Source organism: Callithrix jacchus, chromosome 4 (assembly GCF_049354715.1).
Source record: "Callithrix jacchus isolate 240 chromosome 4, calJac240_pri, whole genome shotgun sequence".
Lineage (NCBI taxonomy): Eukaryota > Metazoa > Chordata > Mammalia > Primates > Cebidae > Callithrix > Callithrix jacchus.
The window spans coordinates 24,668,224-24,694,793 of record NC_133505.1 but is presented as its reverse complement, the minus strand read 5'-3'; the positions used below and the strand labels follow the sequence as shown (position 1 = coordinate 24,694,793).

At 45.3% G+C, this 26,570-nt stretch overlaps 1 protein-coding gene across 9 annotated transcripts in view; it reads left to right on the top strand.

The window, feature by feature from the left end:
- FARS2 (phenylalanyl-tRNA synthetase 2, mitochondrial) overlaps positions 1–25,970 on the top strand; it is a 521,299-nt gene extending 495,329 nt beyond the window's left edge. For 6 of the 9 annotated variants that reach the window (XM_035297412.3, XM_002746251.7, XM_054253740.2 and 3 more), the window contains one exon: positions 25,681–25,970. In XM_035297412.3, coding sequence (XP_035153303.1) covers positions 25,681–25,819 — 139 coding nt within the window. In that variant the 3' untranslated portion in view covers positions 25,820–25,970. Of the gene's footprint in view, positions 1–11,681; positions 11,866–12,894; positions 25,227–25,680 lie in introns of those variants that run through there. The other 3 variants (XR_013533783.1, XR_008480528.2, XR_013533782.1) reach the window with 2 other exon arrangements.
- Positions 25,971–26,570: the final 600 nt, after the last annotated feature.

Here is a 26,570-nt window from a genome sequence, read left to right as displayed (position 1 = left end):
AGCAGAGCTGGGATGTAAACCCAGTTCTGATTCCAAAGTCTGCCTCTTCTGCCCAGCAGTTTCCATGTATTTCCACATCCTCACCAGCTTATCATCAGGAAGGCACTCACTTTCGGGGAAGCAGGAGGAACCCCACTATGGCTTTGCCCTTGAGCGATAATGGATAAAGGCCAGAGCACAGGGCAAGTGTTTAGAGGCTTCTGTAACACGCCTCAAAGCTCAGGGCAGTCCCGTGATTGGTGCATAACCACAGAAACATAACAGGAGGCAGCACATTAAATCCTTGCGTCCTTTTTATGACTAGATATAACACACATGCATAAAAGCACATAAAAAATAAATACAATATAATTGACAATTATAAAAATAATGCCCTAGTCAAGAGCTGTTTACATTCATTCGGCAGTTAAATGTTGGTGGCAAAGGAAATCCAGATGATCATCCTGGCCTGGTCACAACATTACCTGTACCTGTAGCATTTGGCACTTTTTAGGAAAAGTAATGGTGTTTATACCCTAGACTATACCATTCATGCCACAACGAACATCCACAAATATGCCCACAAAATGCTATCCTAGAAAAGAGCCATTAACAAAATAAAACTGACTGAGTTAGGGCGATAGCAGCAATGAAGCTATTATTAGCCCTGTTCTACTTTCTAACTCTCAGGATGCCAAATTCTCAGGGAAAATGGCCCCTAAAGCGATTTACTGAAAGTCCAAAGTTAGAGAGTGGTTTCCAAGGCCATTAGAAGGGACGATTGTCATGCCACCCAGAACTTGTGCCAGCCAGAGCACACCAACCTTTGAGGTGGGCCATCTTAAGCAGACACACTTCACTGTGTGTGTCTGTGCCTTAATGATCTTTTTATTTTCCAGGAGATATCCTGCATAGACAAATACCAATTTCTGTTTGTGTACGTCTCTTGTAATTGATTCTTTATTAGCTCTTTTCGAAGACAGTGTAATCAAAAGGTCTGTTTGCAGAATGTCCATTGGCTGCAAAATAAGAGAATAAATAAATCAATGGGTCTTTTTTATTTTTTTATTTTGAGTCAGGGCCTCACTCTGTCACCCAGGCTGGAGTGCAGTGGTGTGATATTGGCTCACTGTAGCCTCTGCCTCCTGTGCTCAAGCGATCCTCCAACCTGAGCCTCCTAAGTAGCTGGGACTACAAGGCATAAAACCCCACACATGGCTAGTTCTTGTATTTTTTGTAGATATGGGGTCTTACTATGTTGCCCAGTCTGGTCTCAAACTCTTGGGCTCAAGTCATCCTCCCACCTCAGTCTCCCAAAGTGCCAGGATTACAGGCATGAGCCACCACACCCAGCCAATCAATAGGTCTTTACAGCCATCTTTATATCAGAATGAGCCCTCTGTGACCCTGTATGGTACAGAGTAGGAAGAGAACCCTGGGGAGACCTCACCATTGGAAGGAACCCTAAAAGCCTGTGAGGAGGCAACAGGCCTCCAATTGTGAGCCTGTAATTATGAGATAGATTAATAAGGATTAATAAGGATGTTCCTCTCCAGTTCATATTTTAACCCTTCTTTAGAGTCTTCAATTAAAAAGATAGAAAATATCTTCTAGTCCTGATGATTCTTTTCATTATTTTAATTACTAAGGTAATCTGTTTGATACCTTACATTCCCAGGCAGCCAGCAGATAATTATCTTTTCACACTGCTGAGACCAACCCAAAGCCAGGCAGGCTTCCCACTAGGAGCAGTCAGAGCCTGCCCTCATGAACAAAGACAGTGACATGATGGCCAAGTGGCCATTAGAAGGTGCATGGAAGGGGGGATTTTGAAGAGCGTGTGTCTGTGTGTGTGCGCTGTTCTTCCATGCGGATGGTATCTGCTTTATGTGTTTGACCATGGCAGGTCTTTGTCCGCTTGCCATGCATTCATTTGCACTTTGAGTGTAATCCAGACAGCAGCATTCTGTCCCCCTTGTCACTGAGGTCCTGGCACTCAGAGTTCCCCAGCCAAGCAGGGTGGCAGGGTGCTCTTAGTTTTTTCAAACCAAAATTCTTTGCAAGCAGCATCTCCTTGGGCCGAGGGCCTCAGTGAATAGTGTCCCAGCCTCCAGGTGGCAGCAGGCTTTGGTTGGTGAGACTGCGGGCTCTGCCTGGAGGAAGCAGGGCAGAGAGTAGGCAGAGGTGGGGGTGGGGGCTGAGCTTCCTTAGGGCAAGAGTCAGGTCTTACTCATCCTCAGAACTGTGCACATCACTACTAGTGATCAGTATTAATATCTGCTAATATGTATTAAACCCTTGCTGTTTGCCAGGCTGAAAGACAACAGAATAGAACAAAACTAAGGAGAAAACTCTGTGCATGTACAGCTGACAAGTGGGGTAAGGCAGATCATAAAATAAATGGGGAATATATGTAGGACCTTAAGATTGTGATGGGGGAGCCTGTGCACTTTTAAATGGGACAGGGAAGGCTTTGCAGAGATGGTGACAACTGAACAAAGACATGCAGGAGTGGGCCAGGTGGATACAGGGAAGAGCATTCTGGACAGAGGGAACAGCAGTTGCAAAGGTTATGGCAGCAGCATGCCCCAAGTTTGAGAGATAGGTGGTGGTACCATGAATACCAGCCAAGAGAGGCCACAGCAGTTAGAGCAGGGTCCGTGACGGGCGTTGCAGGAGATAGGGTCAGGAAGAACAGGCGGGAGCCAGATCACATGGGCCTATAGGCATTGAAAGGATGGCCTGTACTCTGGAGGAAGTGGGAAGGTGCTAGAAGATTTTCAGGTGGATTTAGCAGCAAGACTTCGGCTGCTGTAAGGAGGCAAGTGTGGAGGCAGGGAGCCCAGTTAGACCATTGCAAAAATCTAAGCAAGCAACGGTGGGGATTGGATAGTATTTGAGGAGGTAAGAGGTGCTCAGATGCAGGATATGTTTTGGAGACAGAGCCTGTAGGATTTGCTTCTGGGTTAGATGCATGGTGTGAAGTGACACCCCGTCCTGTCTGCCATATGCTGTTGGTCTCACAGGCCAACCCAGTACTATGTGGGAGGGGCTCACGTCAGGAATGAGTGCCAGATGGCAGGAGTTGTTGGGCACTGTCTTGGAGGCTGGACACCACAATGGGTGGAAGTGAATGGATGCCTGAGAGGCACCCAGCAGCGCCTGTGGTAAGGATCAGAGGTTTCAGTCACTTGCTGAAACTGCACATGCAGTCTTGAGAGTTGGAAGGAGACAGGTGGCGTGCAGTCACCTGACAGCCTTCACTTCATTGCTAAATAGTCTTTTCCTATTGGTTGCTGAAATATATTGAGTTGTCAACCCATTGTTTATATTCCCAAGATGTCTTTTTTTTCAAAATTATTGATTTCAGAGATCAATTGATCTTAAAATCTATATCCAAAGCCTGTCTTTTCTCTGATTCTAAGCTCACTCCTTTCTGAAACATTCCATGTTTCATCCTGGACCATTTCTTGAGATCAACAGTTCATCTGAAATAGCTTTAACAAATAATATTGCTCAAAATCTGCCTCCAAACCCAGTTCAAACCTCATCCCAAGAAATTTCTCACTGCTACCCCTCTCTCCTTCCTCCCCCCTCCCTCCCACTGTCACTTCTCTCAGCTTCCCATCACTATCCCTTCTGTGGGAGCAGGAATCTCTGCCTCTTGGGGCTTGGGCCTTCTCCCCTTCACTCTTTCCCACTGGTACCTGGACCCCCTTCTTTTGTGGTTGGCCAAGGAAGAAAATGACACCTCTCATTCTGAGCAAAAACTAGAAATAAGTGTGTCTCAGGGACTCATATCTAGTGGAAAAGATGGCATGTTTGCTACAAAGGGCACAGCCAACTTCAATGCAGAAAATGTAGAAGAAAAATAACCTCAAAAGCTTTGGGACTCTCAAGCCTCAAAGCTAATGTGCTTGGCCATTTCTTCTCCCCAAGAACGGTGAGGCCCACGCATGAGTCTAGCCAGCCATCATGGCCACAGGCAAGTCAGGGATAAGGGTAAAAACTGATAAAATAAAGAATTAACATTGATTACCAGTGTATACCAGACAATTGCTAAGTATATTACATACAGTATATTATTTTGTCCTAATAGCATGGCTGGGGCCAAGAGAGGTTGAGTAACTCCTTCAAAGACACACTACTGGTCATTGACAAAGCCTGGAGCAGGAACCAAAAATAAGTTAGTTCAGCTATTGCCAGCCAGTTCTGAATTCTTTCCATTCACTCATTCAGCCAGTATAAATTAAGTGCTGCCTGTGGGTGAACGCTGTGGATGCTTGCTGCTTTGCTTTCTAATTTGTATATGTGAGCCTGCAACTGTAAAAGATTGGGTTTGTTGATGTTTTGAGAGGGATGGAGAAATAGCACCCCTCTTCCTTCACTGAGTTCAGATGTCATAAAGAGTACAGACAGGGGAAGATCAAATATAGCTTCATTACTGATATGATGAAATGAGAGGCTATGGCTTGATATATAGCCATAGTCAGGCTCCTGCCCTCCCTGAAATCATCTCTACTGCAACTCTGAAGGGATAGCCTTGCAAGCCAGAAGAAGACCTGGTCCAAAAGGGGCCTGAGACAGTCTGCTCCTCCCCTCCCCTCATACTGGCCCTCCCCAAGGGAAGGGTCCATGTCCAGGAGTGGGAGGAGCCTGTGAAAATGCCTCCAACAGCATGCCAAAGGGCTGTGGGGCTCCAGTTGCAGGAGTGACTCAGGGCAACAGAGTAAGGAAGTAGCCGGAGCCAGGCAGCCCGGCTAAGCATTTTAAGCAGGGTGCTTTAAGATCTCACCAGTTGTGGTGGGGATTGGAGGAGGGCTGCAGTCAGGGTGGGGAGGACCAGAAACAGACCCTGCTGGGGGCCTGGGCAGAAGGTGCCAGTGGCAGCAGAGGCCAGCCAGGGGCTTCTGTGTCACCTCCTGCTGCCAGCTCCTCTTGGTACTGGCACTGACCCAGGTGGGCAGATACAGGGGGTCCTTAAGAAGACCAACCATGCTGTGCTCAGGCCTCAGGCCTTGGCCGGTACCTTCTGTGCTCAAGGCCCCTGTGAAAGGTGTTTTCTCTTCAAGCTTCATTCTCAGCATGAAAACTTCTTCCTTCTGGCATGTTTACAGTTTTTGAAGTAAAAAGGCCGTAAAGAGATTTATCCTCTCCCTCCTAAAGCTATAACCTAGGCGCAGTCATTGGCAGGCTACCAGGCCGATTTTCTCCCCTGGGGAGGAAGGCTTGTTGCTGGGGAAGGCATGCTTGTTGCTAATGAGAGAACAAAAGCACTCTAGGCCCACGTCTGTGCACTGCCTCCACTCCCTGCCACCATGAAGGTACTCCAGCTGGCCGAGTGGAGCGGCCCTTGGGAGGCTGAGGATATTGGGCCTGTGGGGAGTTACAGGCATTCCACCCAGTGAGGAAGTGTGTTCATTTGCCATTCATCAGGTATCTGTGGAGCCCCTCCTGTGGGCCAACCATCATGCTGGGCACTGGGGATGCAAGTGAAAGTGAAAAAGGCAGAAGTCCCTGCCCTCTCAGTTAGTAGGGCTGGTGCAAGTGTCAGATCATCATGACACAATGGCACAGCAATGCCAGGGGACTACCTAAAAGAGTAGGGCAGGGACATCTTTTCCAGGGAGGACCTTCCAAGCAGAAACCTGAGGAATGAGTGGGAATTCATGACATGGAAGGTTGGAGTGGGGTTGGATGTAGAGGAAGGGGAAGAACATGCCCTCATGGAAGAACTGCATGCCCTTCTCTCCTGGGATGCAGAGCCAGCCCTGCACCAGATGCATAAATTGGCCTTCAGTTCCTACTTGTACGCTTGATAAGACAAGATTGCAGTGGGCTGGATAATAGAGATATTTTCGGGAAGCTTGGTTGAGGAGAAGCAAGAAATAAAAAAGATGACCAGAGAGCATGCCCAGTCAGGAGTGAGTTTCTTTTACATGGGCTGGAGTTCGGCTGGTGGAAGGGAAGAGAAGGGTTCCAGGTGAAAGGGGTTGCAGCTGCAGGAGGAAGAAGTAGACAAAACCCCTGAGAAGTCAAAGGCAATGGAATGCAGATCTCCGTGGTGGGGTTAGACTCAGGACAGAAGAGAAAGAGCAGGATTGCTGTGAATGCAGGGGGCGGGGGAGTTGTAATTCTGGTGGCAGGACTTTGAAAGAGTTTCTTGGTGGCTTCTTATTTCTGCCTGGGAAGAAAGGCTAGAACATTTTAAAAGATGACTATTAATGGGCTCTCTTTCAACTTCCCCATTCATCTCTAATCATCTCTCCTAGTCAACCCATTCTTTTAGGATTTCTAAGTCTTTCCTCGCCATCATTTTTGATGTTGTTTTGCAAGACACCCAATTGACTCAACCTAGAACTTGATGCTCCATTTTCCCATGCTAAGGTGAACTTCGTAATAATAAGTTTGGTGGGTTTGGGGGGAGCTGGGCTGGAATCCTAACACCATATACCGTTCAATGTTTTTTCTGAGCTGTATGATGCATTCTAGGCCCAAACTCAGTCTTATAGATGATATTTTGGAACATAACTCTCTGTAAGGGCTCTCCCTCAAGTGCTTTTAATTATGGTAGGAAATCATATAAGTTGAACCTCTGCAGTTTGTCAGTCTTGGGAGGAAAGCCAAGAGTGGTCAATGAATTGATTCAGGCTAATTCTGGTCTTTCCATCTACTTTTAGTTTATCAACAAGTGGCATCTTCTAGCCTTGGGTTCAGGTTCTGTTGGCCTAAGCACTTGATGGTTGTTGAAATAATACAATTGCATTAATTCTCAGCAAGCAATGGACTGCATTTTTCTATTGGGCAGAAAGCAAGCTTAAAAATGAGCCATTATGTAAACTGCCCTTAACTCTTTCCTTACCTGCATTCATTTTGGTGAGGAATCCTTTAAAAGAGTCCGTAAATCTAATGCAATATAGATCCTTTCCAAGCTTCTAGAGTAGAATATCTCCTCCCTCTCCATGCCCAACTCAAAAGGAGGCAGATGAGTAAATACTTTTCTGCCCAATTCTAGTGCCAGAGGTGGGCCTAGTGGAAGCCTGTGCTAGCCTGGAGCACCCCCTGACCCTCTGTGCACAGGAAGACAACTCCCTCCATATCCTTGTTCCATTGCTCTGATTCCACACAGTGACCCTGGACATGCCAAGTACTGTCATTCCTCCCTCATGATAAGGCAATGAGATCACAAAAAAGGACTCTCAGTTTCTTCCATTTAAAAATGATTTTTCCACCCCGCAGTTTGTGCCTGAGTGCCCTGTTAAACATTTCTTATTAACGGCATAATGACACATGTCACCCACTTCTCACTTCCTCAGTGCTGGAAGATTAAAAAATCAAAGTCCCCAACCAGGTCTGCCCTGGCCCCTCTTCATGGGGTGTCTTGGGATGTGTCATGTGCCCGGTGGTTTAGTGAAGGGCCAGGCTCACTTTATATCTCTGTTGTGCTATGCAAAGATCCTGAGAAAGGAAAGGTAAGTGATTTATACAAAACACTCGAGCTTCCTCCCTACCCTCCTCCTCCAGGAAGATGTCATAACCAATACATCAGGGGGCCCAGAACTCTGTTTCTCCCCCTCCCCCATCAGAAATCTGTGCAGAATTAGAGCTAAGTCATGGGACGTATTTAATTAAAAGACTAATGGCAAATAAGGTTCTGGTGGATGTTGTCTAATTGTGGTCTGTTAGATTTTAATTACTCATGGTAAATTGTGAAAACTAATTCATGATGTGTCTTTGCACACTCCTGTTCATTTTAATCACAAAGAAAATGTTCTCAGCTGCTGACAGGATAGGCCTCATCATCAGCACAGAGCAACTTGATCTTACACGACAGTGACTCAGCAACTTGCCGAATCCAATTAGCAGCTTTGTATCTACTTACTCCAAAGGGTTATAGCAAAGTCTCACTTCAAACGCCGCAGACAGCCATGTCTCCCAGCCCCTGATTCGCTTGTATGCTAACAGCAAGGATCACTGCCAGAGTGGAACAGAGCAGATATTGGGTTCCACGATGAATTAGAAACATGGCTTTCCCCTGGATCCCAGCTTTTTGTCTGTCCTCACCGGAGATTGACACAGAAGTGCTAGGAAGCCCTTGGAGACTTTTAGAGCTGAGGAGCCAGAGAGAGATCTTAGTGGTCACCTAGCCCTGATGAAGGAGCTGGAACCCAGGGATGGAAGACACTTGCTTGGGACTACACGGGTGGTAAGAAGGCCCACGTCACAGGAACCCAAACCTCCTGACACCCCACACCTTACTCTCCCTAAACCCCCCGCCCAGATCTCTTGCCCAGATGTGTCTTAGGAAGGGATAGTGTGGTGTCCTTCCCAGAGAGGACCCTGCTGACTCTGCCTTATTCAGCAGGGCAAAGCAGCAAGTCACAACCCTCCCAGCAATCAGTTTCCCAGTTGTTACTATAAGCATAATGCTCCATAAGAGAGTTTGAGAAGTATATGAGCTAGCCATATGAAATTGCCCAAAACAACTGGAAACTCTTGTTTTACGTACCTAAAAGTCCCTTCATTCTTGATTTGAGGGCAATGAGGCAGCGAGAACGCGAGAGAGGAGAGAGTGAGAACATGTGTTGTGTAAAACCATTATAAATCAAAGTCACTACTGCAAACGTTGAAGAAAGATGGTGGCCAGAGGGTACTCTACTTTGAACATCAATTTATTTGGTAGATAATAGAGAAAAAGGGTGCCCTCTTGGACACATTTTGCTCTAGGACTCAGAATTTATGTTTAAACCTCTGTTCCAGCTATAGAGCGCTGCTCCATGCCTGCCAACAAGATGTTAGATCCCTCTGCAGTTTTCTCCTTGGACACTTGCCTGCATTTGTGAGTTGCTGCTTTTGTCCCTGGAATAGACCAGTTTCTGTACCTGGAGGCTAACGTGAATGAGTGTCTTTTAATGAATTGCAGAAATGATCAGCTGTGGCACAGAGCTGTCAGTAACCCAGCCTCTCTTCTGCCACCCATCACCTCCCCATGTAACATGCATAATGCCTTTGTCCCATCTGTTGAAAGGGAACAGCACATCTATCTTCTCTCTCTGCTCTGTTTTGATTTTTCCAATGACCAGAGGCTGCTGCAGAGAGTGGTTTTTAAAAGACAAAACCAAGCAGGATATATCCTCCTAATCAAATATGGTCAACATAGTCTTTCAAATAGAGACTCGCTGGCCATTAAAACTTGTCATTGTTTTAATGAAAAGTGGCCGTCCAGCATTGTGGTGGTATTGACAGAGGATGTGCCTACATGTCACATCCAGCTGGAAGTGCTCACAGGCCAGGGATAGTATGAGATTGTCTGTATAGTGTCTAATACATGGCGCTGAAATTTTAGTTAACATCAGTGCTCTTACTTTTTTCTTTTTAAGTAACTCCAGGGACATATAACTTTTGATTAATCTAAATAAATATGTGTATTGCTCATTAAACTAATTAACAAAGCTTATAGTACTGATAATTATGATAGTAACTGCTATCTTTTATTGAATATTCATTTTGTTCCATGCACTGTGTTAGAATCTCATACACTTTAAGTCACTGTCTGACTTAAAGGTGTTGAAACTGAGGATTAGAGGGATTCAGTAACTTGTATACCACAGTGATATATCATGGTATACACTGAGAGCGGGTCTGTGCCTTCAGAGCCTGCGCTCTCAGTCCTTCTGCTGTTTTGCTTCACACGGTGTTCCGGGGAGTAGTCAGGTTCTCTGGAAAGCCTGGGACTGGTTGTAATGGCCAGTACAGGAGATCACTTCTCCTGAGCTATTCACGGCAGCTCTGCCAAAACCATGAGAGTATCTCTGGAACACTGGGATATCTGAAACCATAGCTTTAACACAGTCTTGCCAAAGGGTAAGCCTAGTTTCCGTAGGTTGTGATCTGAACCATCGTGTTGTTGCTAGCTTCTCACATCCACTTCCTTTTTGAATTTATTTTCCTTCTTCCTGAAGTATACCCCTCTTAGGTCTTTCATCAAAGGTATGTGACTTGCAGCCCTTTTCATTTTGTTTCACTTTGTCTGAAAATGTTTTTATTTTGCCATTGTTCTAGAAAAACAGCTTAGCTGGGTATAATTGTTATAGGTTGACACTTTCTTAGCATTATTCCATTAGCTCCTGAACTCTTTGTAGCTACTGAGAAAGCTATTTCTTTGTTCTTGCTCTGTAAGTTTTGCTTTTCTTCTCTAGTTATTTTTCAGGGTCATCTCTTTATCTTGGATGTTCTGCAGTTTTATTACAATGTGACATAGAGCTTTTTAAAAATGAATTGCATTTAGGACTTCCTGTACTTCCTGAGTCTGAAGAGTTCATTAGTTCTGGAAACTTCTCAGTCATTGTCTCTTTAGATATTGACTCTTTTTGTTCTCTTTATATTCTACTGATACTCATATTCTATCCTATATGTTTCTTAACCTTTTTTATATTTTCCATTTCTGCCCTTCTCTATACAGTATTGCAAACAGTTCCTCAGATTTGTCTTCCGATTTATGCATTTTCCATTCAGCTGTGTCTAATCTGTCATTTAACTCTGACTCATTTTTAAATTGTATTTTTATTTTTTTATTTTATTTTTTTTGAGATGGAGTTTTTTTGCTCTTGTTACCCAGGCTGGAGTGCAATGGCGCGATCTCGGCTCACCGTAACCTCCGCCTCCTGGATTCAGGCAATTCTCCTGCCTCAGCCTCCCGAGTAGCTGGGATTACAGGCACGCACCACCATGCCCAGCTAATTTTTTTTGTATTTTTAGTAGAGACAGGGTTTCACCATGTCGACCAGGATGGTCTTGATCTCTTGACCTCGTGATCCACCCGTCTCGGCCTCCCAAAGTGCTGGGATTACAGGCGTGAGCCACCGTGCCCAGCCCTAATTGTATTTTTATTTCCATACATTTTTATGTAAGTCTTCTTCAGACCTCCTATTCTTTTTTCATTATGCTCTTTCATGTGGTTCTTTTATGTCTTTAAGCATTTTAAAGATTCTTAAACAACATTAAATTCATTTTCAATCATTTAAATACTTTTTAGATTGTTCTTGTATTTGAAATCCTTGGGATACTAATCTTTCTGTCTTTCATGTTTAGCACATAATGGGTTATTTCTTCATGTGTTCTATAATTTGGGGCCTTGGGGATATGTTTATTGGAGCATATCCTGAGGCAATCCCCTGTGGTCAGCCTTTTCCTCAGTGCTGTTTCTGCATTTTCTTCTGCCAGCTCTTCAAGTTTGCTTTAGCACCTTCCCAAGACCAGTTTTATGTTAATTTCTCAGCTTAAGGGTCTGAGGTTCTGTACACTTTGAACAATCCATATAAGACACAGACCTAGAATTTTAATTTTCAAGTTAGGCTTTTTCTCCGTGTTCTTCAAATCTAGACAGAGACAATATTCCTTTTGCCAATCTGTGCCAAGGATGTTTTTTGTTTTGTTTTGTTTTCCTTATTCTGCCATTACATCAAGATGGCAACTCTTTAGGATATTCACATCGGTCAGGAATCTCAGTTTCAACTTCTTGGTTCATGTGGGTCAAAGCCTTCATTCTCATGTGAAGGTTAAAATCAAAACTCCAGGTTACAATAACGGATACCTTCACTGCTCCAGGTAGCTGCAGCATTGGGCACTTACTGCTGTGGTTTATGTTATTTACTTTTTGCATCTGGAGATTTTTTTCCCTTGCTTTCTTTTTATCTCCTCAGCTACCTACTTTTTTAGAAAGTCACTGCTCTTACACGTTGTATTAGTTCATTCTCACGCTGCTATAAAGAACTACTTGAGATTGCGTACTTTATGAAGAAAAGAAGTTTCATTGACTCACAGTTCTGCAGGCTGTACAGGAAGCATGGCTTGGAGGCCTCAGGAAACTTACAATCATGGGAAAGGGTAAGCAAACACATCTTACCATGGCAGAGCAGAAGAGAGAGCGAGCAAAGGGGGAGGTGCTTTACACTTTCAAACAACCAAATCTCGTGAGAACTCACTAGCACAAGATCAGCAAGGAGGAAGTTCGTTCCACGATCCAATCACCTCCCACCAGATTCCTCCCCCAACACTGGGGCATTACAATTCAATATGAGATAAAGTAGGGACAGAGAGTCAAAAAAAATCATATGTTATTCAGCATATCTAGGTATATGTGGCAGCAGAATCTTTATCTTATTCTGCGTCACTCTAGAACCTTCTAAGTCATACTATCTTATTATAAACTGTCATACATAGGAAAAATTGTGGTAGAGAAAGAGACAGACATACTTTTTGATCACTGGTTTCAGCAATCTGTCCAAAACACACACTCTGCCCAACTGAGCTCATTTATTTGCCCAGTAAAAAACTCAGCACGACGGGGGCCTAAAAATGTTGGACAACACCAGTAGCTTCTTCAAGGCATGATAGCATTTCACAATACCCCTAGACCCGTAATTAAAGTCTCTTGACATTTTGCCTTTGAAATTAACCCATGGACAGTCTTTTTTTTTTTTTTTTTTTTTTTTTTTTGAGAAAAGGTCTTACTCTGTCGCCAGGTGCCAGGCTGGAGTGCAGTGGCACAATCCCAGCTCACTGCAACCTCCACCTGCCAAGTTCAAGCAATTATCCTGCCTCAGCCTCCCGAGTAGCTAGGACTACAGGCACACACGATCATGCCCAGCTAATTTTGTGTATGTTTAGTAGAGACGGGGTTTCACCATGTTGGCCAGGATGGTCTCGATCTCTTGACCTCGTGATCCACCCGCCTCAGCCTCTCAAAGTGCTAGAATTACAGGCTTGAGCCACCACACCCAGCCCCCATAGACAGTCTTAGTAAATGTTGCCTAAGTATTCATAATAGACAGACTTCAACTTGTGAAAGTTTATTTTGTTTCTCTCCAGTGCACTAGGAATGTAAGCCTGACATCTTTTTTTTTTCTTTTGAAGTAAGAAAATACCAAGAACAGAACACTTCTTTTCACGAAGTTTGGAAATGGACAACTGCAGCTCAGTATTATTTTGAAAGAGTTGATTGACTCTGACTTTTACTTTATTGGTACTTACTTGTTCCACGTTGCTGACAATGCTTCACTCTCATGGCTTCAATTTTTCCTAACTGAGGAACAAATAGCGTCATTTCTGTTTTATTGAGACCTGGAGAGTCTATAGATTTATCCAAGTAGCAAAGATAGCCAGACCTCCAGAAAAAAACAACAGCTGTGCTCTGGAACCCAACCCAACCCCCTTGCCCCAAGCAAAATTACTTTTTCATGGAAGTACATTTTAAGGCTGTTCCCTCAAGTTACATCAAGGGATCAGCCTTATGAAACCTGCTAGTGCTTTGAAGTGGGATATAGCTGGGACACTGGCCACAAACATCAGACGATGTTTCCTAGCCAGGATTAAGAACATAGCTTTGGAGGCAGTTGCATGCCTAAATTGGAATCCCACCTCTGTCACCTAATATTTGGGTGACCTTGGACAAGTCACTTTTAACCTTTCTAAATTATGATTTTCTCACCTGCAAAGTCGTGGAAATAATTTCCATATGACAGGATTGTAGTAAAAATATCGATTCAGCTCAGTGCCTTGGTGATATGCTAAGTGACCCATAAATCGCAGCTATGATTAATCATAAACTTCTCTGTATCAAGCCTCGCGTAAAAAATTATTTTAGAATTTTATGTGGGATACGTTTTGCTTTCCTAAAGAACTGTCGTGTCTTCTCCTCTGGGGCAAGTCAAACCACAAAATGGATGGAGCTTTCCTTTTGTTTTGTTTGCAAGTTCTAAACCAAGGTGATATCTCGACTAGTTCAACTCATGACCTGCAAATCTGTGTTCAGTGTTTTCCAGGTCTGCCTTCCTGGCTCCATCCACCTTGTATGTTTCCTCCCTCTGACTTTTTAATGTATTCATCTTTTTTCCATTAGGAATAAAATGAGATGCATTAAAGTACCCAGAATTTAATACAAAATAGATCATTCTTCCCTTTAAAATATTTTTCTTTCTTTTTACTCCTTACACTGTTCTACCAATGAAATCCTTTTTTTTTTCCTTTTTGTAATTAAAGTCCTAGTCATATTCCAGAAGCATCCTGGAATTTAATTAGTGAGTAATAACTGTTTGAGGGCAGTTGATGATGACTGTGTAGACACTAATAAGCTGAACAGAATGTGCTTGGATGAAAGATGAGCAGAGTTTAAGGACAAGAGAGTGAGCATAGCCCCAGCCAGGCCATATCTTAGCTGTGGCCTTCACTAAGTCACTTTATCTCTCTGGGCCTGCTTCCCTGCTCTGCAAAAGAAGGTGACAGTGTCCTCCTCTCAGGATGGCTGTGCCGATCACAGCCAGTGAGATCATGTGGCCCTGGAAGCTGCGTAATTTTATAATTTTTCATGCCCCTATTGTTGCTTCGGTTACTATTAACAAAATGTCTTCAATTTTACAAACACTGCGTGATGGCAAGGCCCAGAGCTTTCTTTAGTGTTATACATATTTAGAATTTAAAAGTTGTTTTCATATAGAAGCACATGGTTCTAGGATGCGTTTCCTTCAGTTTGTCATATTAGCTCTTCAGATGAAGAGGTGTCATAGGGTAGTCACGTTCCTCTCTAGAAGGTAAAAATGAATCCACGCGACCTGTGCCATAACTGTGATACAGCTATAAAGTAGTAAGCACAAACATCTAGCAACTTCTGAATTCAGACAAACACTCCACCTTCCATGTGGTCCATGTTGAAGGCCTATAATGCAGCCAGTTCTCCCTTTTTTCTTTTTTTAAGAATTTTATAGACCCAATAATAAGCCACATCAGGAATCATATCTTGCTACTTTATAGTTATGCCTTCTTTGGACATATGGAATATTAATCAATCAGATTACTTTTTCTCACCAGTTTTGTCTCTAAATGTTGCTGGGCCATTTGCAAAAATGAAGTCTTCCTTTTATGGTGATAAATTGAAATAGTCATTTATAAAGTACCTTAAAAACCTATCCACTTTGGATAACACTGTGAGGCAGCTGGAATCCCTACTATAAAACAGGGATATCTAGGCTTAGAGCCGTGAAGGGACTCACACCAAGTCACTTCTCATACAAAGAGGAGCTCTGAGCCGAGAATCCAGTGTCTGACCTCCTCAAGCTGTTTTCTGCTTATCTTGCTGCCTTTATGCTCCGCAGAGCAAGGATTTCTCTCTCCTTAGAAGAATGTATTCCCCCAAATGAGTTCCCATCCTATCTTCAACAAAATTCGCTTGGATTCGTAAATTCTGAGATGAATTTGGGCAAATCACTGTCTCTGGAAGCTTCGCTTCCTCCTATTATAAAAAACAAAGTTGATTTAAAGTTGTCCCCTGAGCCTTAGGGGTTCTGAGGAGCGTATGGGGAGGGCTGCACTGAGTGGGACGGAAGCCAGTATGTGAGATCCTCTTGCCCCTTCAGCTAGAGCAGCTTTGCTTTGAGCTGTGCCACATCCAGGGTAATTTAGGGGGTACAAATAGGAAAGGCAGAGAGATCGGGGTTCTGTTTCATTAGATTAAAAAAAAGATCTAAGCTAGGAGACCCTGAGATGGTGCTCCAAGCTGAGCTTCACCATACTTCCCTGCCTGACATGACAGGCAGACTGTTTTCTCCATGTTATAGGTGAGAAAACTCATATGTAGAGAAGGTAAGCCATCTACCTAGATCCTATAGCTCAGAGGAGGAGAATAGGAACTTGAACTCAGATAGCAGAGCCTTTATATGCACCATACCTTGTGTCTGGGACTGCCCACCACCCACTCTCACTTCTTTTCACCCTGTCGGTTCCTACGCTGTGTCGGGCCTTAGCTTGTTGGTACTTCCACAGGGAACATTCCTTGACCTTCAGTAGCCCTTTCATGTAGCCTCATGGCACCACGTACCTTTCCTCCGTAAGCTTTAGCACTGTGTAATTTACATTTCTTGTAATTCTTTAACTGATGCCTGTCTTCTATGCTACTCTGTCGCCTCTACAAGTCAAACCTTGTTTGTTTTGTTTTGTTTTGCTTTTTTCCACCATTAGGTGTTGGAGTTCACTTGGGGTGGTTGGCAAATATTACAGAAAATATTTAGGGAAAGTTGTAGTAGCCTCAAACCTTTTGAAGGTTGAAAGGTTTTATTGGGGCAGGCTGAAGGCAGCAAGCCAATCCATTAAGTTAGGGAGAAAATAGGGACAAGGCTTTCCCAGTTAAGTCTGTTTACCCCACATCCCTTTGCCTCTACTCTGTTTACTCTTGTGAATTTTGTGCTGGGTGACCCTCTCAGGGGAAAATCAAGGGGAAATTACCTGTTAATAGTGTTTACTCTGGGCCTAAAGCTTAGCTTTTATCATTCGTAAAGCCACGCTTTTAACCATGTTTATTATCCAGGAGTGTGTTGACTTAGAACCTCTGTTATGAATATATGTGTGGACAGACAGAGGGTTTTGGTCCATTGGTTGCGTTTCGCCCTCTGAAAGCAGCCAGTGGCCATCCCTAGCCCTCTTAAATCACTGTAATGGTGTGAGAGTCATTCATTCATCCGTTATTGAGTCAGGGTCTGCAAGTTAGACTTCTGTAGAAGGTGACCCACATCTCAATTAGGTCACCAGTACCTAGCAGAATACGTGGCATATGGCGGGTGGTCGGTATTCATTTGCTGAATGAATAAATTAATTGGGTGGATAATGGCAAACGTCCTATGTGCTGCCTCCAGGGTCCCTTCCCACTCTGACCACCAGTGGTCCTGGCGTTCCCTAGCCAGGGCTGTCATGCTGTTTTGCTGCCAGTAATGAGTAGAGGACTTTGAAGGGCTGTATGGGGGAGAAGGACTGGAGTGAATCCAGGGCCAGTGAGGAGAAACACAGGACTCACTCATCAGCTCAGTGTAAGGAGAGCTCACTTTAACCCCCGCTGTCAGAGCACGGAGTCAGCTGCCCCAGAAGGGTCCACCGTAAGGCCTTGCAGAGCTCAGGCATGGACCAAAAACCCCTCAGGTGCCTTACTTTGGCTCTGTGACTTCATGAACAAGTTATTTGTATAATGAATATTTAATCAGGATATCACTGCTGTATTCCAGCCTAGAATATTATAGATGCAGGAGGCTCATTCTGCCAGCCAAATTCTTGTTTTTCCCTCTTCCCTTCGATCTCTCATTGTTTGTCAAGAGATGGTGCAGTTAATTAGACCCAGAGTTCCCCTCAAAGGTATTTGTGAAATAACAGTCATTGGAAATGTATATAAATTTCTCTTTATCAATGTGTAATTCCTTCATAATTAACTGACACTGAGTCTTTAAGTAATTAACCTATTTCTTCCGTTGGTCACTAAAGAAATAAAAGTTTTACAACATATCACAGTCATAGGGAATTCTACTCATGGATAATGGGGGTTGAGGGTGATGCTGCAGTGCACTCCTTGCAGAGGTGGCTGTTAATTCCATGTGGGTGACATGGTACTCTCATGTCCTCTGCCTGTCTTTTCTGACCTCCGGCTTGTTTATGGTCCAAGCCTTTTATTTAACATCTCAGTAGTCCATTCTTATTTGCCAAGAATGAGACCTGAAGTGAACAGGAGGCCAGCCTCTGTATGCAGTGAAGCCGCTCAGAGTTCGGTCATCCCAGCCTTTCAGAGGAATCTTTTCAGGACCTGATCCTGCACCCAGTTGTTCCTGTTGCTTATTGATTGATGGATTTTTGATGAGTTCTTCTCAAACATAAATATAAGGCCCTCCTCTGTGACCCCACCCCACCCTGCAGCATCCCACCCCGTTTCTGTCTTGTACCCTCTGTACACGCAGACCAGCTGCTCTGAACTATTTGCTTCTCCTTGGACTGGTCTGTGCATGCTCACAATTCTGTCTGTGCCCTGTGCAGAAAGAGCTTTTCCTCTGTACCACCTACCCATGTGGCAAAGTTGTGTACCATCCTTCCACTGCCGTTCACTTGGCACCAGTCTGTGAAACCGCTCTGATCGCTCCTGGGCAGGGTGAACCACTTTGTGGACATTGCCATGGCCAAAGCCAGCTTCCTTCTGTGATTGTACACAGCCTGTCCTCTCCCAGTAGATCATGCACCCTCTAAAGAGGTCCCTATTGGGCCATTTGGACCTAGAACATACACTCAGCAAATCTTTGTTGAAATGGAAGGGGAAGTAATACAATGAATGCCCCTTGCCACCAGTACCTCTGGTGATGTTTTACCAGCTGGACTGCGCTCCTTGCCCTCCACCTGTCAAAATTCTACTTGTGCTTTAACATCCAGACCAAATCCTGTCTCCTCTGCCAGTCTTTGCTGACCTCCAAGTTCTCTATGGTCCATATCATTTATTTAACATTTAATATTAACCGCTTCATCCTGTTGACTGTCTTTTCATGTATGAATGTCTTCACCCCATGCAGATTGTAATGTAGCCTAATCCTTCTTTTGGTAACTTTTAAGATACAGCTTCCCCTCACCCTGCCACTGTGTCATGCACAGAACAGCCACTCCATGAATATTTGCGTATTGATCAAGCAGTTCGTACACCTGTTTGTACGAGCTGCAATGTCCATTTCAGTACAGAACAAATAAGAGCGGATCAGTTGCTTGAGTCAGAAATGTAGCACTTCACCTGCCACAAATCTTCTGTTCTGTAACCTGACTCATCCACCAAAGTGCCGACACGATTGGGAGGCTGCCTTGTAACAGTACAGAGTTAAAGTTAGCTCTGTTGACTTTGGCTCTGCAGACTAAGCCAGAGAGAAAAATAAAATCTCTTCCAAATTTTCCACACAAACGAAAAGCACAGGGCTTTGGAAATCTGTGCAAAATGAGACATTACTTCGTGTTTGAAATGTAAGAGGATGGCTTAGAAGATAATGAAACAGTTGAAAAGAATGTGTTAAATATGACCAAATCTTGCCATAGCATTATGACGGGAGGATCTAAAAAAAAGATCATTTGTATACAATGCAAGTTATCTTTGTTGCTAAGCTAATAAAATCATGGAGATGCTCCATCCGGGGAGGGCTGGAACCAGTCACATGAGACTCACTGCAGCCACCCTGCCATGTGCACACCAGTGAGTCCATTTTGTTTTGTTTTTCAATATAATGTAGGTTCCCAACTTCTATTTCTAGTAATAATCACACTAAGCATCGTGTGTTTAGGGCTCATGTATGTTGTAGCATGCATCATATCAGTGATCCATCCGTACAGAGGAGGATGTCGAAGCTCAGATAATTTGTCTAAGGTCATTCAGGTCTTTTTGTGTGGGCCAAAGTAGAGGCACGATAATCTTCAGCTACCTAAATAATAATGCCAATGTTAACTGTTAACCTGAACAACACTAAACATTTTAGCTATACATCTTTTTCATTCAACGCCTTCAAAAACTCTATCAGTTCATGATCTATATTTTAGAAGGAGAACCTGGACTAGAAATGAACTGGCCCAAGACTCTGTAACGGAGAAGTGGTAGAGCTAGGCTAATCTGCACCTCAAGCCTCTCCATGAGAGATTCCATTAGAAGGCTTCCCCAGAGCAGTTATTTTCATATATACACGCCTACAAGGACCAAGGAGCTCGGCCACATCCCCCAGGCAGTGTTTGGTGGGACACACTCACTGGGAAGTACCCGGAGAAGTCACAGGGAGTGATGAGAATAAAAACCTGGGGATGTTTTGAAACATCCCTGAGGACTTGGCGAGTATTTGATATTAAAAAGTATTTCTTGCCTGCAAAACACGTGTCTCTAAGAAACTCTTACATTGCCGACGTGCACTGGCTAGGAGCTGGGTCCGGTGGGGGAGGCCCTCTCTCTCTGCCTCTGGCCCTGCCTCCGTCAAGGCCTGGATTGGAGTTGTCTTTCCCAAGGCAGTAACTGTCAGAGGAACCATCTGGACTGGTTTCTTGTGACTGACTCCAAGGAACAGAAACCCCTATGGGAGGAACTCACAGGCCCAGCAGCAGCAGCAGCAGGGAGCAGCAACACCGGTGTTCGCTGGCTGGGAGCTGGGGGAGGCACCATTCAGAATGGCCCCACAGGAACGTCAGGCCCAGGACAGATTGTTTTGAGAATGAGGAGAACCTCTTAGCTGTGGGGAGTGCGTGTATGGTATTTGCGAAATAACAAAGGGAATAGATGGAGGGGGTGGAAAGGTGTCCAGAGCACTGTTACTGCTGGAGCCCCCTCATCTGCACGATGGCTTTCTCAATGGGCCCTGCCATGCTGCCCTCAGCCCTCATTAGGCCAGCACGCTTCCCTATGGCTCTCATGACTCAGATCATGGGCCCATACTAGCCTTGCCCTTTCTTCCTGTGTAGACTCTGGGAATGCTGGAGGATTGCTCAAGCCTAGGAGTTTGAGATTGGCCTGGGCAATGTAGCAAGACCCTGTCTACAAAAAAATCAAAAACTTAACCAGGCGTGGTGGTACACACCTGTGGTTCCCCCCTATTGGGGGAGGCTGAGGTGGAAGGATCGCTTAAGCCCAGAAGGTCGACGCTGCAGTGAGCCGTGATTGTGCCACTGTGCCACTGCACTCCAGCGTGGGTAACAGAGCGAGACCATGTCTCAAAAAAATAAATAAATAAAAGTAAAAGGATCTCTTCTGTCTTCTGAGCTGACTCTTGGGATTCTAGATCCAGAAGGAGCCTCAGAGCCCATTTATTCCAGCCCTGTCGTTGGGGTTGAAAATGAGGCCAGTGGAAGCTAAATGACTATCCCAGACTCACACGGTCATTCATCACGGGGGCTTAGGCTGGCACCCCGGCCTCCTGCCTCCCAGGCCCATGTCCTCTTCTTGCATTAAGCCCAGAGCAGTTCATCAGGAAAGCCGTAAGTCTCATGGTCTGAATGTCTTCTTCTCTTCCCTTTTGGTTTGCTTTAAACATAGAGAAGGGGTAAAGGGGAAAAATGATTCACTTAGTTTCCAGACCACTTATTTAATCCTGCCTTATTCTGAGCAATAATTCATCGCTTTCCCTGACTTCCACTCCTCATTTCACTGCTGCAGCCAAAGCTAACTAATGCATCCATGCTCCCTGGGAAAGAATCGCTTCCCATCCTCAGTCCAAAGTCATAGTCCTTGTCCAGAGGAGGGTAAAAGAAACACAGGAAATAGAAGCCCCTCAATCCCGCAGTTTGATTGTACTCGCCAATAAGCCACAGGAGTAAAGGAGGAACATGGGCCGATGAGTAGATATTGAGCACCTACGATGGGCGGCCGGCTCTGTATTAACACTCTACGTGCCCCATTCAGTCCTTTCTAACCCTGGAAACCAAATGTTGTTCGCCTCACTCTGCAGATGGGGGCACTGAGGCAAGGAGGGTTATGTAAACTGCCCAGAGTCGCACAGATAGCAAAGGGCAGGGCAGGAATTAGAACCTGGTTTCTCTAGCTGCAAAGTCTGGTTCTCCACTCCACCATGCCCATTGAGTTCTATGTTTTCAGGAGAGGCCGTGGAACTCACCCCCACTTCCTCCTCCTCCTCCTCCTCCTCCTCCTCCTCCTCCGTCATACTGTGCATCTTGCCTGAGTCCAGCCCTGCCCGTGAAAGCCTTGCATGTACTGACCCTCGCAACCAAGCACGGTGCCTCTGATGTGGGCAGCTCCAGACTGAGCTTCTGACTTAGACAAGCAGGAGACAGATGAGGAGTGAGCCGGGGAAACCCAGTGTTTGTTACTCTGAAAATGGAAGCTGCCCCGTGACAGCATCTTCTCTCCCGTTGAGTAATCCCTGCATGAATAGATGGCAGCTGCAGTGACTGCTGGTCATATGTAAGCTATTCTGGGAGGTGCTGAGTGCGCCATCCAAGAACATGAAGTCGCTGCTCTGTCACAGATGGAGAAGCAGACTATTGTGTATGTTGCAGGAGCTGGGACTTGGCTGGATCCCCTGGAAAGGTTTTATTTCGAGTTCAGAGCCTGTTTGGTTGCCAGAGTAAACCAAGTGGTTGTATGATAGAGGAACTCCAACCCTCGCTAGCACTCTGACCCCTCATTCCAGCTTTCCAGTGACGCTTGAGAGCCTGAGTTCTTTAGAAAATCTCTTGGCACACTTTGAACTGGAGAGCGGGGACGCTCCTGGCAGTACTTTCCGTACCTGTTAGTTGTATCACTTAAGTCGATCAGGAAAAAAAAAAATACAAAAACAAGAAAGCACTGACGAGGGACCCCTTTTAAACATTTATAGTTTTGAGAATTTATCGTTTTGAGAATTCTTCACCTGTTGGTAGAAGGGTAGAGCCAGAGAGGAACATTGGCTCATTCCATCTTTTTTTTTTTAATTGCTATTACATGTATTACTGTTTTCCATGGATATTTTTGAGTTACACAAATGAACATTATCATATACACTAATAATATTGTTCTAATAATTATATGTGCTGAAGTCTAGGCAGAGAGATTTGTTCTAAGTCACTGATGTTTTAGATTAATTTATTACTGCAAATGTAAGAACCAATGGTCCAAAGTCCTCAACACATGCAAGGCAGAGGTGGTGACATTCATTCCCCAGGCCAGCACCCCTCCGCCTTATTGGACAAATCATTTACAGAACTGTCATCCATCTTTCTTTAAACAGAACAATTAAAAGAAATTACCCTTCTCCATAGCTTGCAAACCTTGTCACTTCTTAGAGAGCTTTGGGATTAAAGGAAGGGGAGAAGGCCGGGTGCAGTGCCTCAAGCCTGTAATCCCAGCACTTTGGGAGGCCGAGGCAGGTGGATCACAAGGTCAACAGATCGAGACCATCCTGGTCAACATGGTGAAACCCCGTCTCTACTAAAAATGCAAAAAATTAGCTGGGCACGGTGGTGCGTGCCTGTAATCCCAGCTACTCAGGAGGCTGAGTCAGGACGATTGCCTGAACCCAGGAGGCGGAGGTTGTGGTGAGCCGAGATCGTGCCATTGCACTCCAGCCTGGGTAACAAGAGCGAAACTCTGTCTCAAAAAAAAAAAAGGAAGGGGAGAGACTGACCCAGACTTGACTGTACTCAGCACCTATACATCCTTGTTTTCCATCTAAGGGCTCTCATAGGAGGCAAAAGTACGCCATCGCCTCCCTGCTGTTGCATTCTGCCGTCCAGCCCAGCTCTCCCATCAACCTACATGGGGCTGCCTCTCCGGCCCTGGCTGTCAGCTTCACACAAGCTGCTGCTCTTGTCTAGGATGGTCAAGTTAGGTGGCAGTCACCCTGGAGCAGGGACTAGGATCCAAGTGAAAGTAAGTTTCAGGAAAAGTTTGAGTCATGTTTCCAGTTTGAAGAGCCAGGCTGAATCTCTCAGACGGGGAGCTGATGGGCAGCAATGGGAGAGTGGAAGAGGTGGTCCCTGGGCACAGCATGTACCGTGATATCGTTCATCCGTTTGCCCCACTCAGGAGGTAAGCTCCTAGCAGGCAGGATAATCTGAAGCCTTCTGGTGGGCCCTGTACTGCTGCTCTGTACTAGACAAACAGCACATGTCAGTGTTCTTAGCGAGGTACAAAGGTGGGAAAAATTATGTGCTGAAGAGCAACTCTTGGGAGAACATGAGGTTCCATGTGGGGTGTGGCTGACGTTGCTGCCAAGCAAGTACCAGCCCCTGCTGCTGTCATTGGCATACTGGGGAACGGTCCTCTGCTCAGCCGGCTCCTGGATTGCTGCAGGACCTCAGCAGGCTGCTAACTCCGGGATGTGAGCTGGTTGAGGGCAGATCCTGGCTCCCCTTCATGTGCTTATCTGTGTCTAGCCAGTGACTGGAGCATGCTGCTTGTCGAATGACTAAAGGAATCTATGAATAAATTGGTGACAGTGGAAGCCCTGCAGGTTCAAACATTCTAAGATTCTTCTACCAAAATATTTTTAAAATTCAAGCTGTATCCAGGGACCAACTCATTTAAGCCAATACCCCAATGCAATGAAATTGCAGCACCAAAAAACTTTTTTTTAGAATCTCTCTTCAAACTCCTTATAATGGGATTTGACCTCTCAGACTCAGTAATGGGCAATCTCATTGACTTTGCCTATGAGTAGAAGCTGTCAAGTACATAAAAGAGAAGTTTTATTTGCTTCTAAAACTCCAGGTAGTCAGTGCAGCCTGTTCTCTCCTTGTTCTCTTGTCCTGATGAGTGTGCCTGATGAGTTGGGGGAGGGCAATGGCAACGTCGTGGTGCCCACCCTGACCCCATACCCTTACCCTTCCTTCCTTACCCTGGTAGCCCTCTCATTTCCCCAGCCAGCTGTCTGGCTTCCCAGACCACCTTTCATGCCGGTATAAGCAGGAAAGACATGAAAGCGTCAGTGCCTCAGGCGTAGCCCACCCCACTCACTGTCATTCTTCCTCTCCAGCTGTGCCCTCTGTTGGTGGAAGGGCAGAGCAAGAGAGGAGCATGGGCTCATTCCACCTTTTTTTTTTTTTTTAACAGAACAATTACATTACCCTTCTCCATAGCTTGCCAACCTTGTCACTTCTTAGAGGATGATGGGATTAAAGGAAAGGGTGACAGTTAATAGTTGGGCTCTGAAACCAGATTTCCTAGTTTTTGTTTTCTTAATTGAGGAAAATTTTACGTAACATAAAATTAACTTTTCTTTTTTGGGGTCTCGCACTGTCAACTGGGCTGGAGTGCAGTGGCGCAATCTTGGCTCACTGTAACCTCCACCTCCTAGATTCAAGTGATTCTCCTGCCTCCACCTCCCAAGTAGCTGGGATCACAGGTGCCCACCACCACGCCCGGCTACTTTTTTGTATTTTTAGTAGAGACAGGTTTCACTATGTTGGCCAGGCTGGTCTCTAACTCCTGACCTCAGGTAATCCACCAGTTTGTGGCCTGGGGGTCTTTCTGATGAGATCAACTGACCAGTGTGTCTTATCATCTGCCATCCAAATAGAAAAACCTACTGCTGTCATCTCCATGTATTCCAGAATTACTCAGCTGTTCCATGCAAGCCAAGTCAACACCAATGAGTAAAGAAGAGACTAAATTGTCTGCACAGCACATACATGGCATACGTGACCTGTATGCTTCCTGGACGGCCAACAGGGGTGCTGAAGGAGTGAGTCCTTCAGCCTTGCCTCGAGCCTTGCTGATACTGCAGTGTGCCTCACAAACACAGTTACCTTCCATGACATGAAAAAGGAGGAGGCAGGGGAGGGATAGCCTGGGGAGAAATGCCAAATGTGGGTGAAGGGGAGAAAGGAAGCAAAACACACTGCCATGTGTGTACCTACGCAACTGTCTTGCATGTTCTGCTCATGTACCCCAAAACCTAAAATGCAATAAAAAATAAAAATTAAAAAAAAAAAAAAAAGAAAAAGGAGGAGGCACACTTGGGTTGACCCCTGACACTGTCTGCTTGTTGGAATCACGTGGAGAACCTGGGACAGGCTCAAAAGCACAGGCCCCACATCCCACCTGCTGAATCCAGATCTCCAGGGTGTATTAGGAAATCAAATTTGTCAGCTTCTCTCCCAGGGGACTTTGATTTACCCAGTCCAGGAGAAACCAGCAGTCTCCATTAGTCAAGCTCATGTTTCCCTGACTATCACCTTCTCCTCCTGTGAAAGATGCAGATTGTTAGCAATAAGTGGTACCTGGATCCCAGCCTCGGTTCTCCACTGCAGCTGGAGAGATCTGGCTGGGCAAGCCACACTACTCCTACAGGCACAGCCTCGTCCATCCCGCACTCATCTGTGTTCTCTTCCTGTCTCTGGGATGCACAAGACCAGCCTCATCCCTCACTCCCTTTTGTTCTCTTCCCCACTCTGTAGGACGCACAAGACCAGCCACTGCTACCGCATCACCTACCGCCACATGGAACGGACTCTGTCCCAGAAAGAGGTCAGGCACATCCATCAGGCTGTGCAGGAGGCTGCAGTCCAGCTGTTGGGCGTGGAGGGCAGGTTCTGATGTCGCCACTTCACCCAGGCTGAAGCCCTCTTGGGGTTCCAGGATTTGCTGAAAGAGAAAAAGATACGGTTTTTGAACTGGGGCATCAATCATCTTTCGATAAATGGATCAGTTTTAGGACTTTCAGAAAATAAAAGATCACTCTTGAAAAGCTGTTGACAAAGCATTTGTCTTTTATTTGGGGAAAGGGGGAAGGGCTTTCCTATTCCTTTTAGAAGTGCTTTGCCCGCTGGCATTGGTGCTCAGTGTGGTTAATTGGTCCCTGGGTTCCATTAAGCACCAGGCATGATTTCTTGCCTGACAGGCTCCTCCACCCATGTAATGAGTGAAGCCACACAGAGGGACATCAGAAATTCCAGATACAATACAAGAAGCTTTTTGAATCAGCTTCCATTCCTTCCACCCTTCCCTTCTTTTTCAGTTTTGCAAAGGGCAGGCTTCAAAGAGGGCACTAATGAAATGCTAGGTCTCCCCTTGAAAGTGAAGGGAGTTGCATCTTGGAGCCAGCTAGGGCAGGATATCTATTTGCTTTTCATAAACCCATGGCTTGGAGTCAGGCCTCTGGCCCCAGAACTTCGGCTTAGCCACCTTCTGCCCCACTGGAGAGGAAAGGAAGGGGCAAGAGCTGCCCCAGAGTCTTGGAGACACACAGAGGGGCCAGGTCCTCAAACTCCCTTCAGGTTTTCCCAGCAGGAAGCCTCTCCTTCCAGAAGGCGACCTTTAAGGAAGAATATGGGGCTTTGATGTTCCC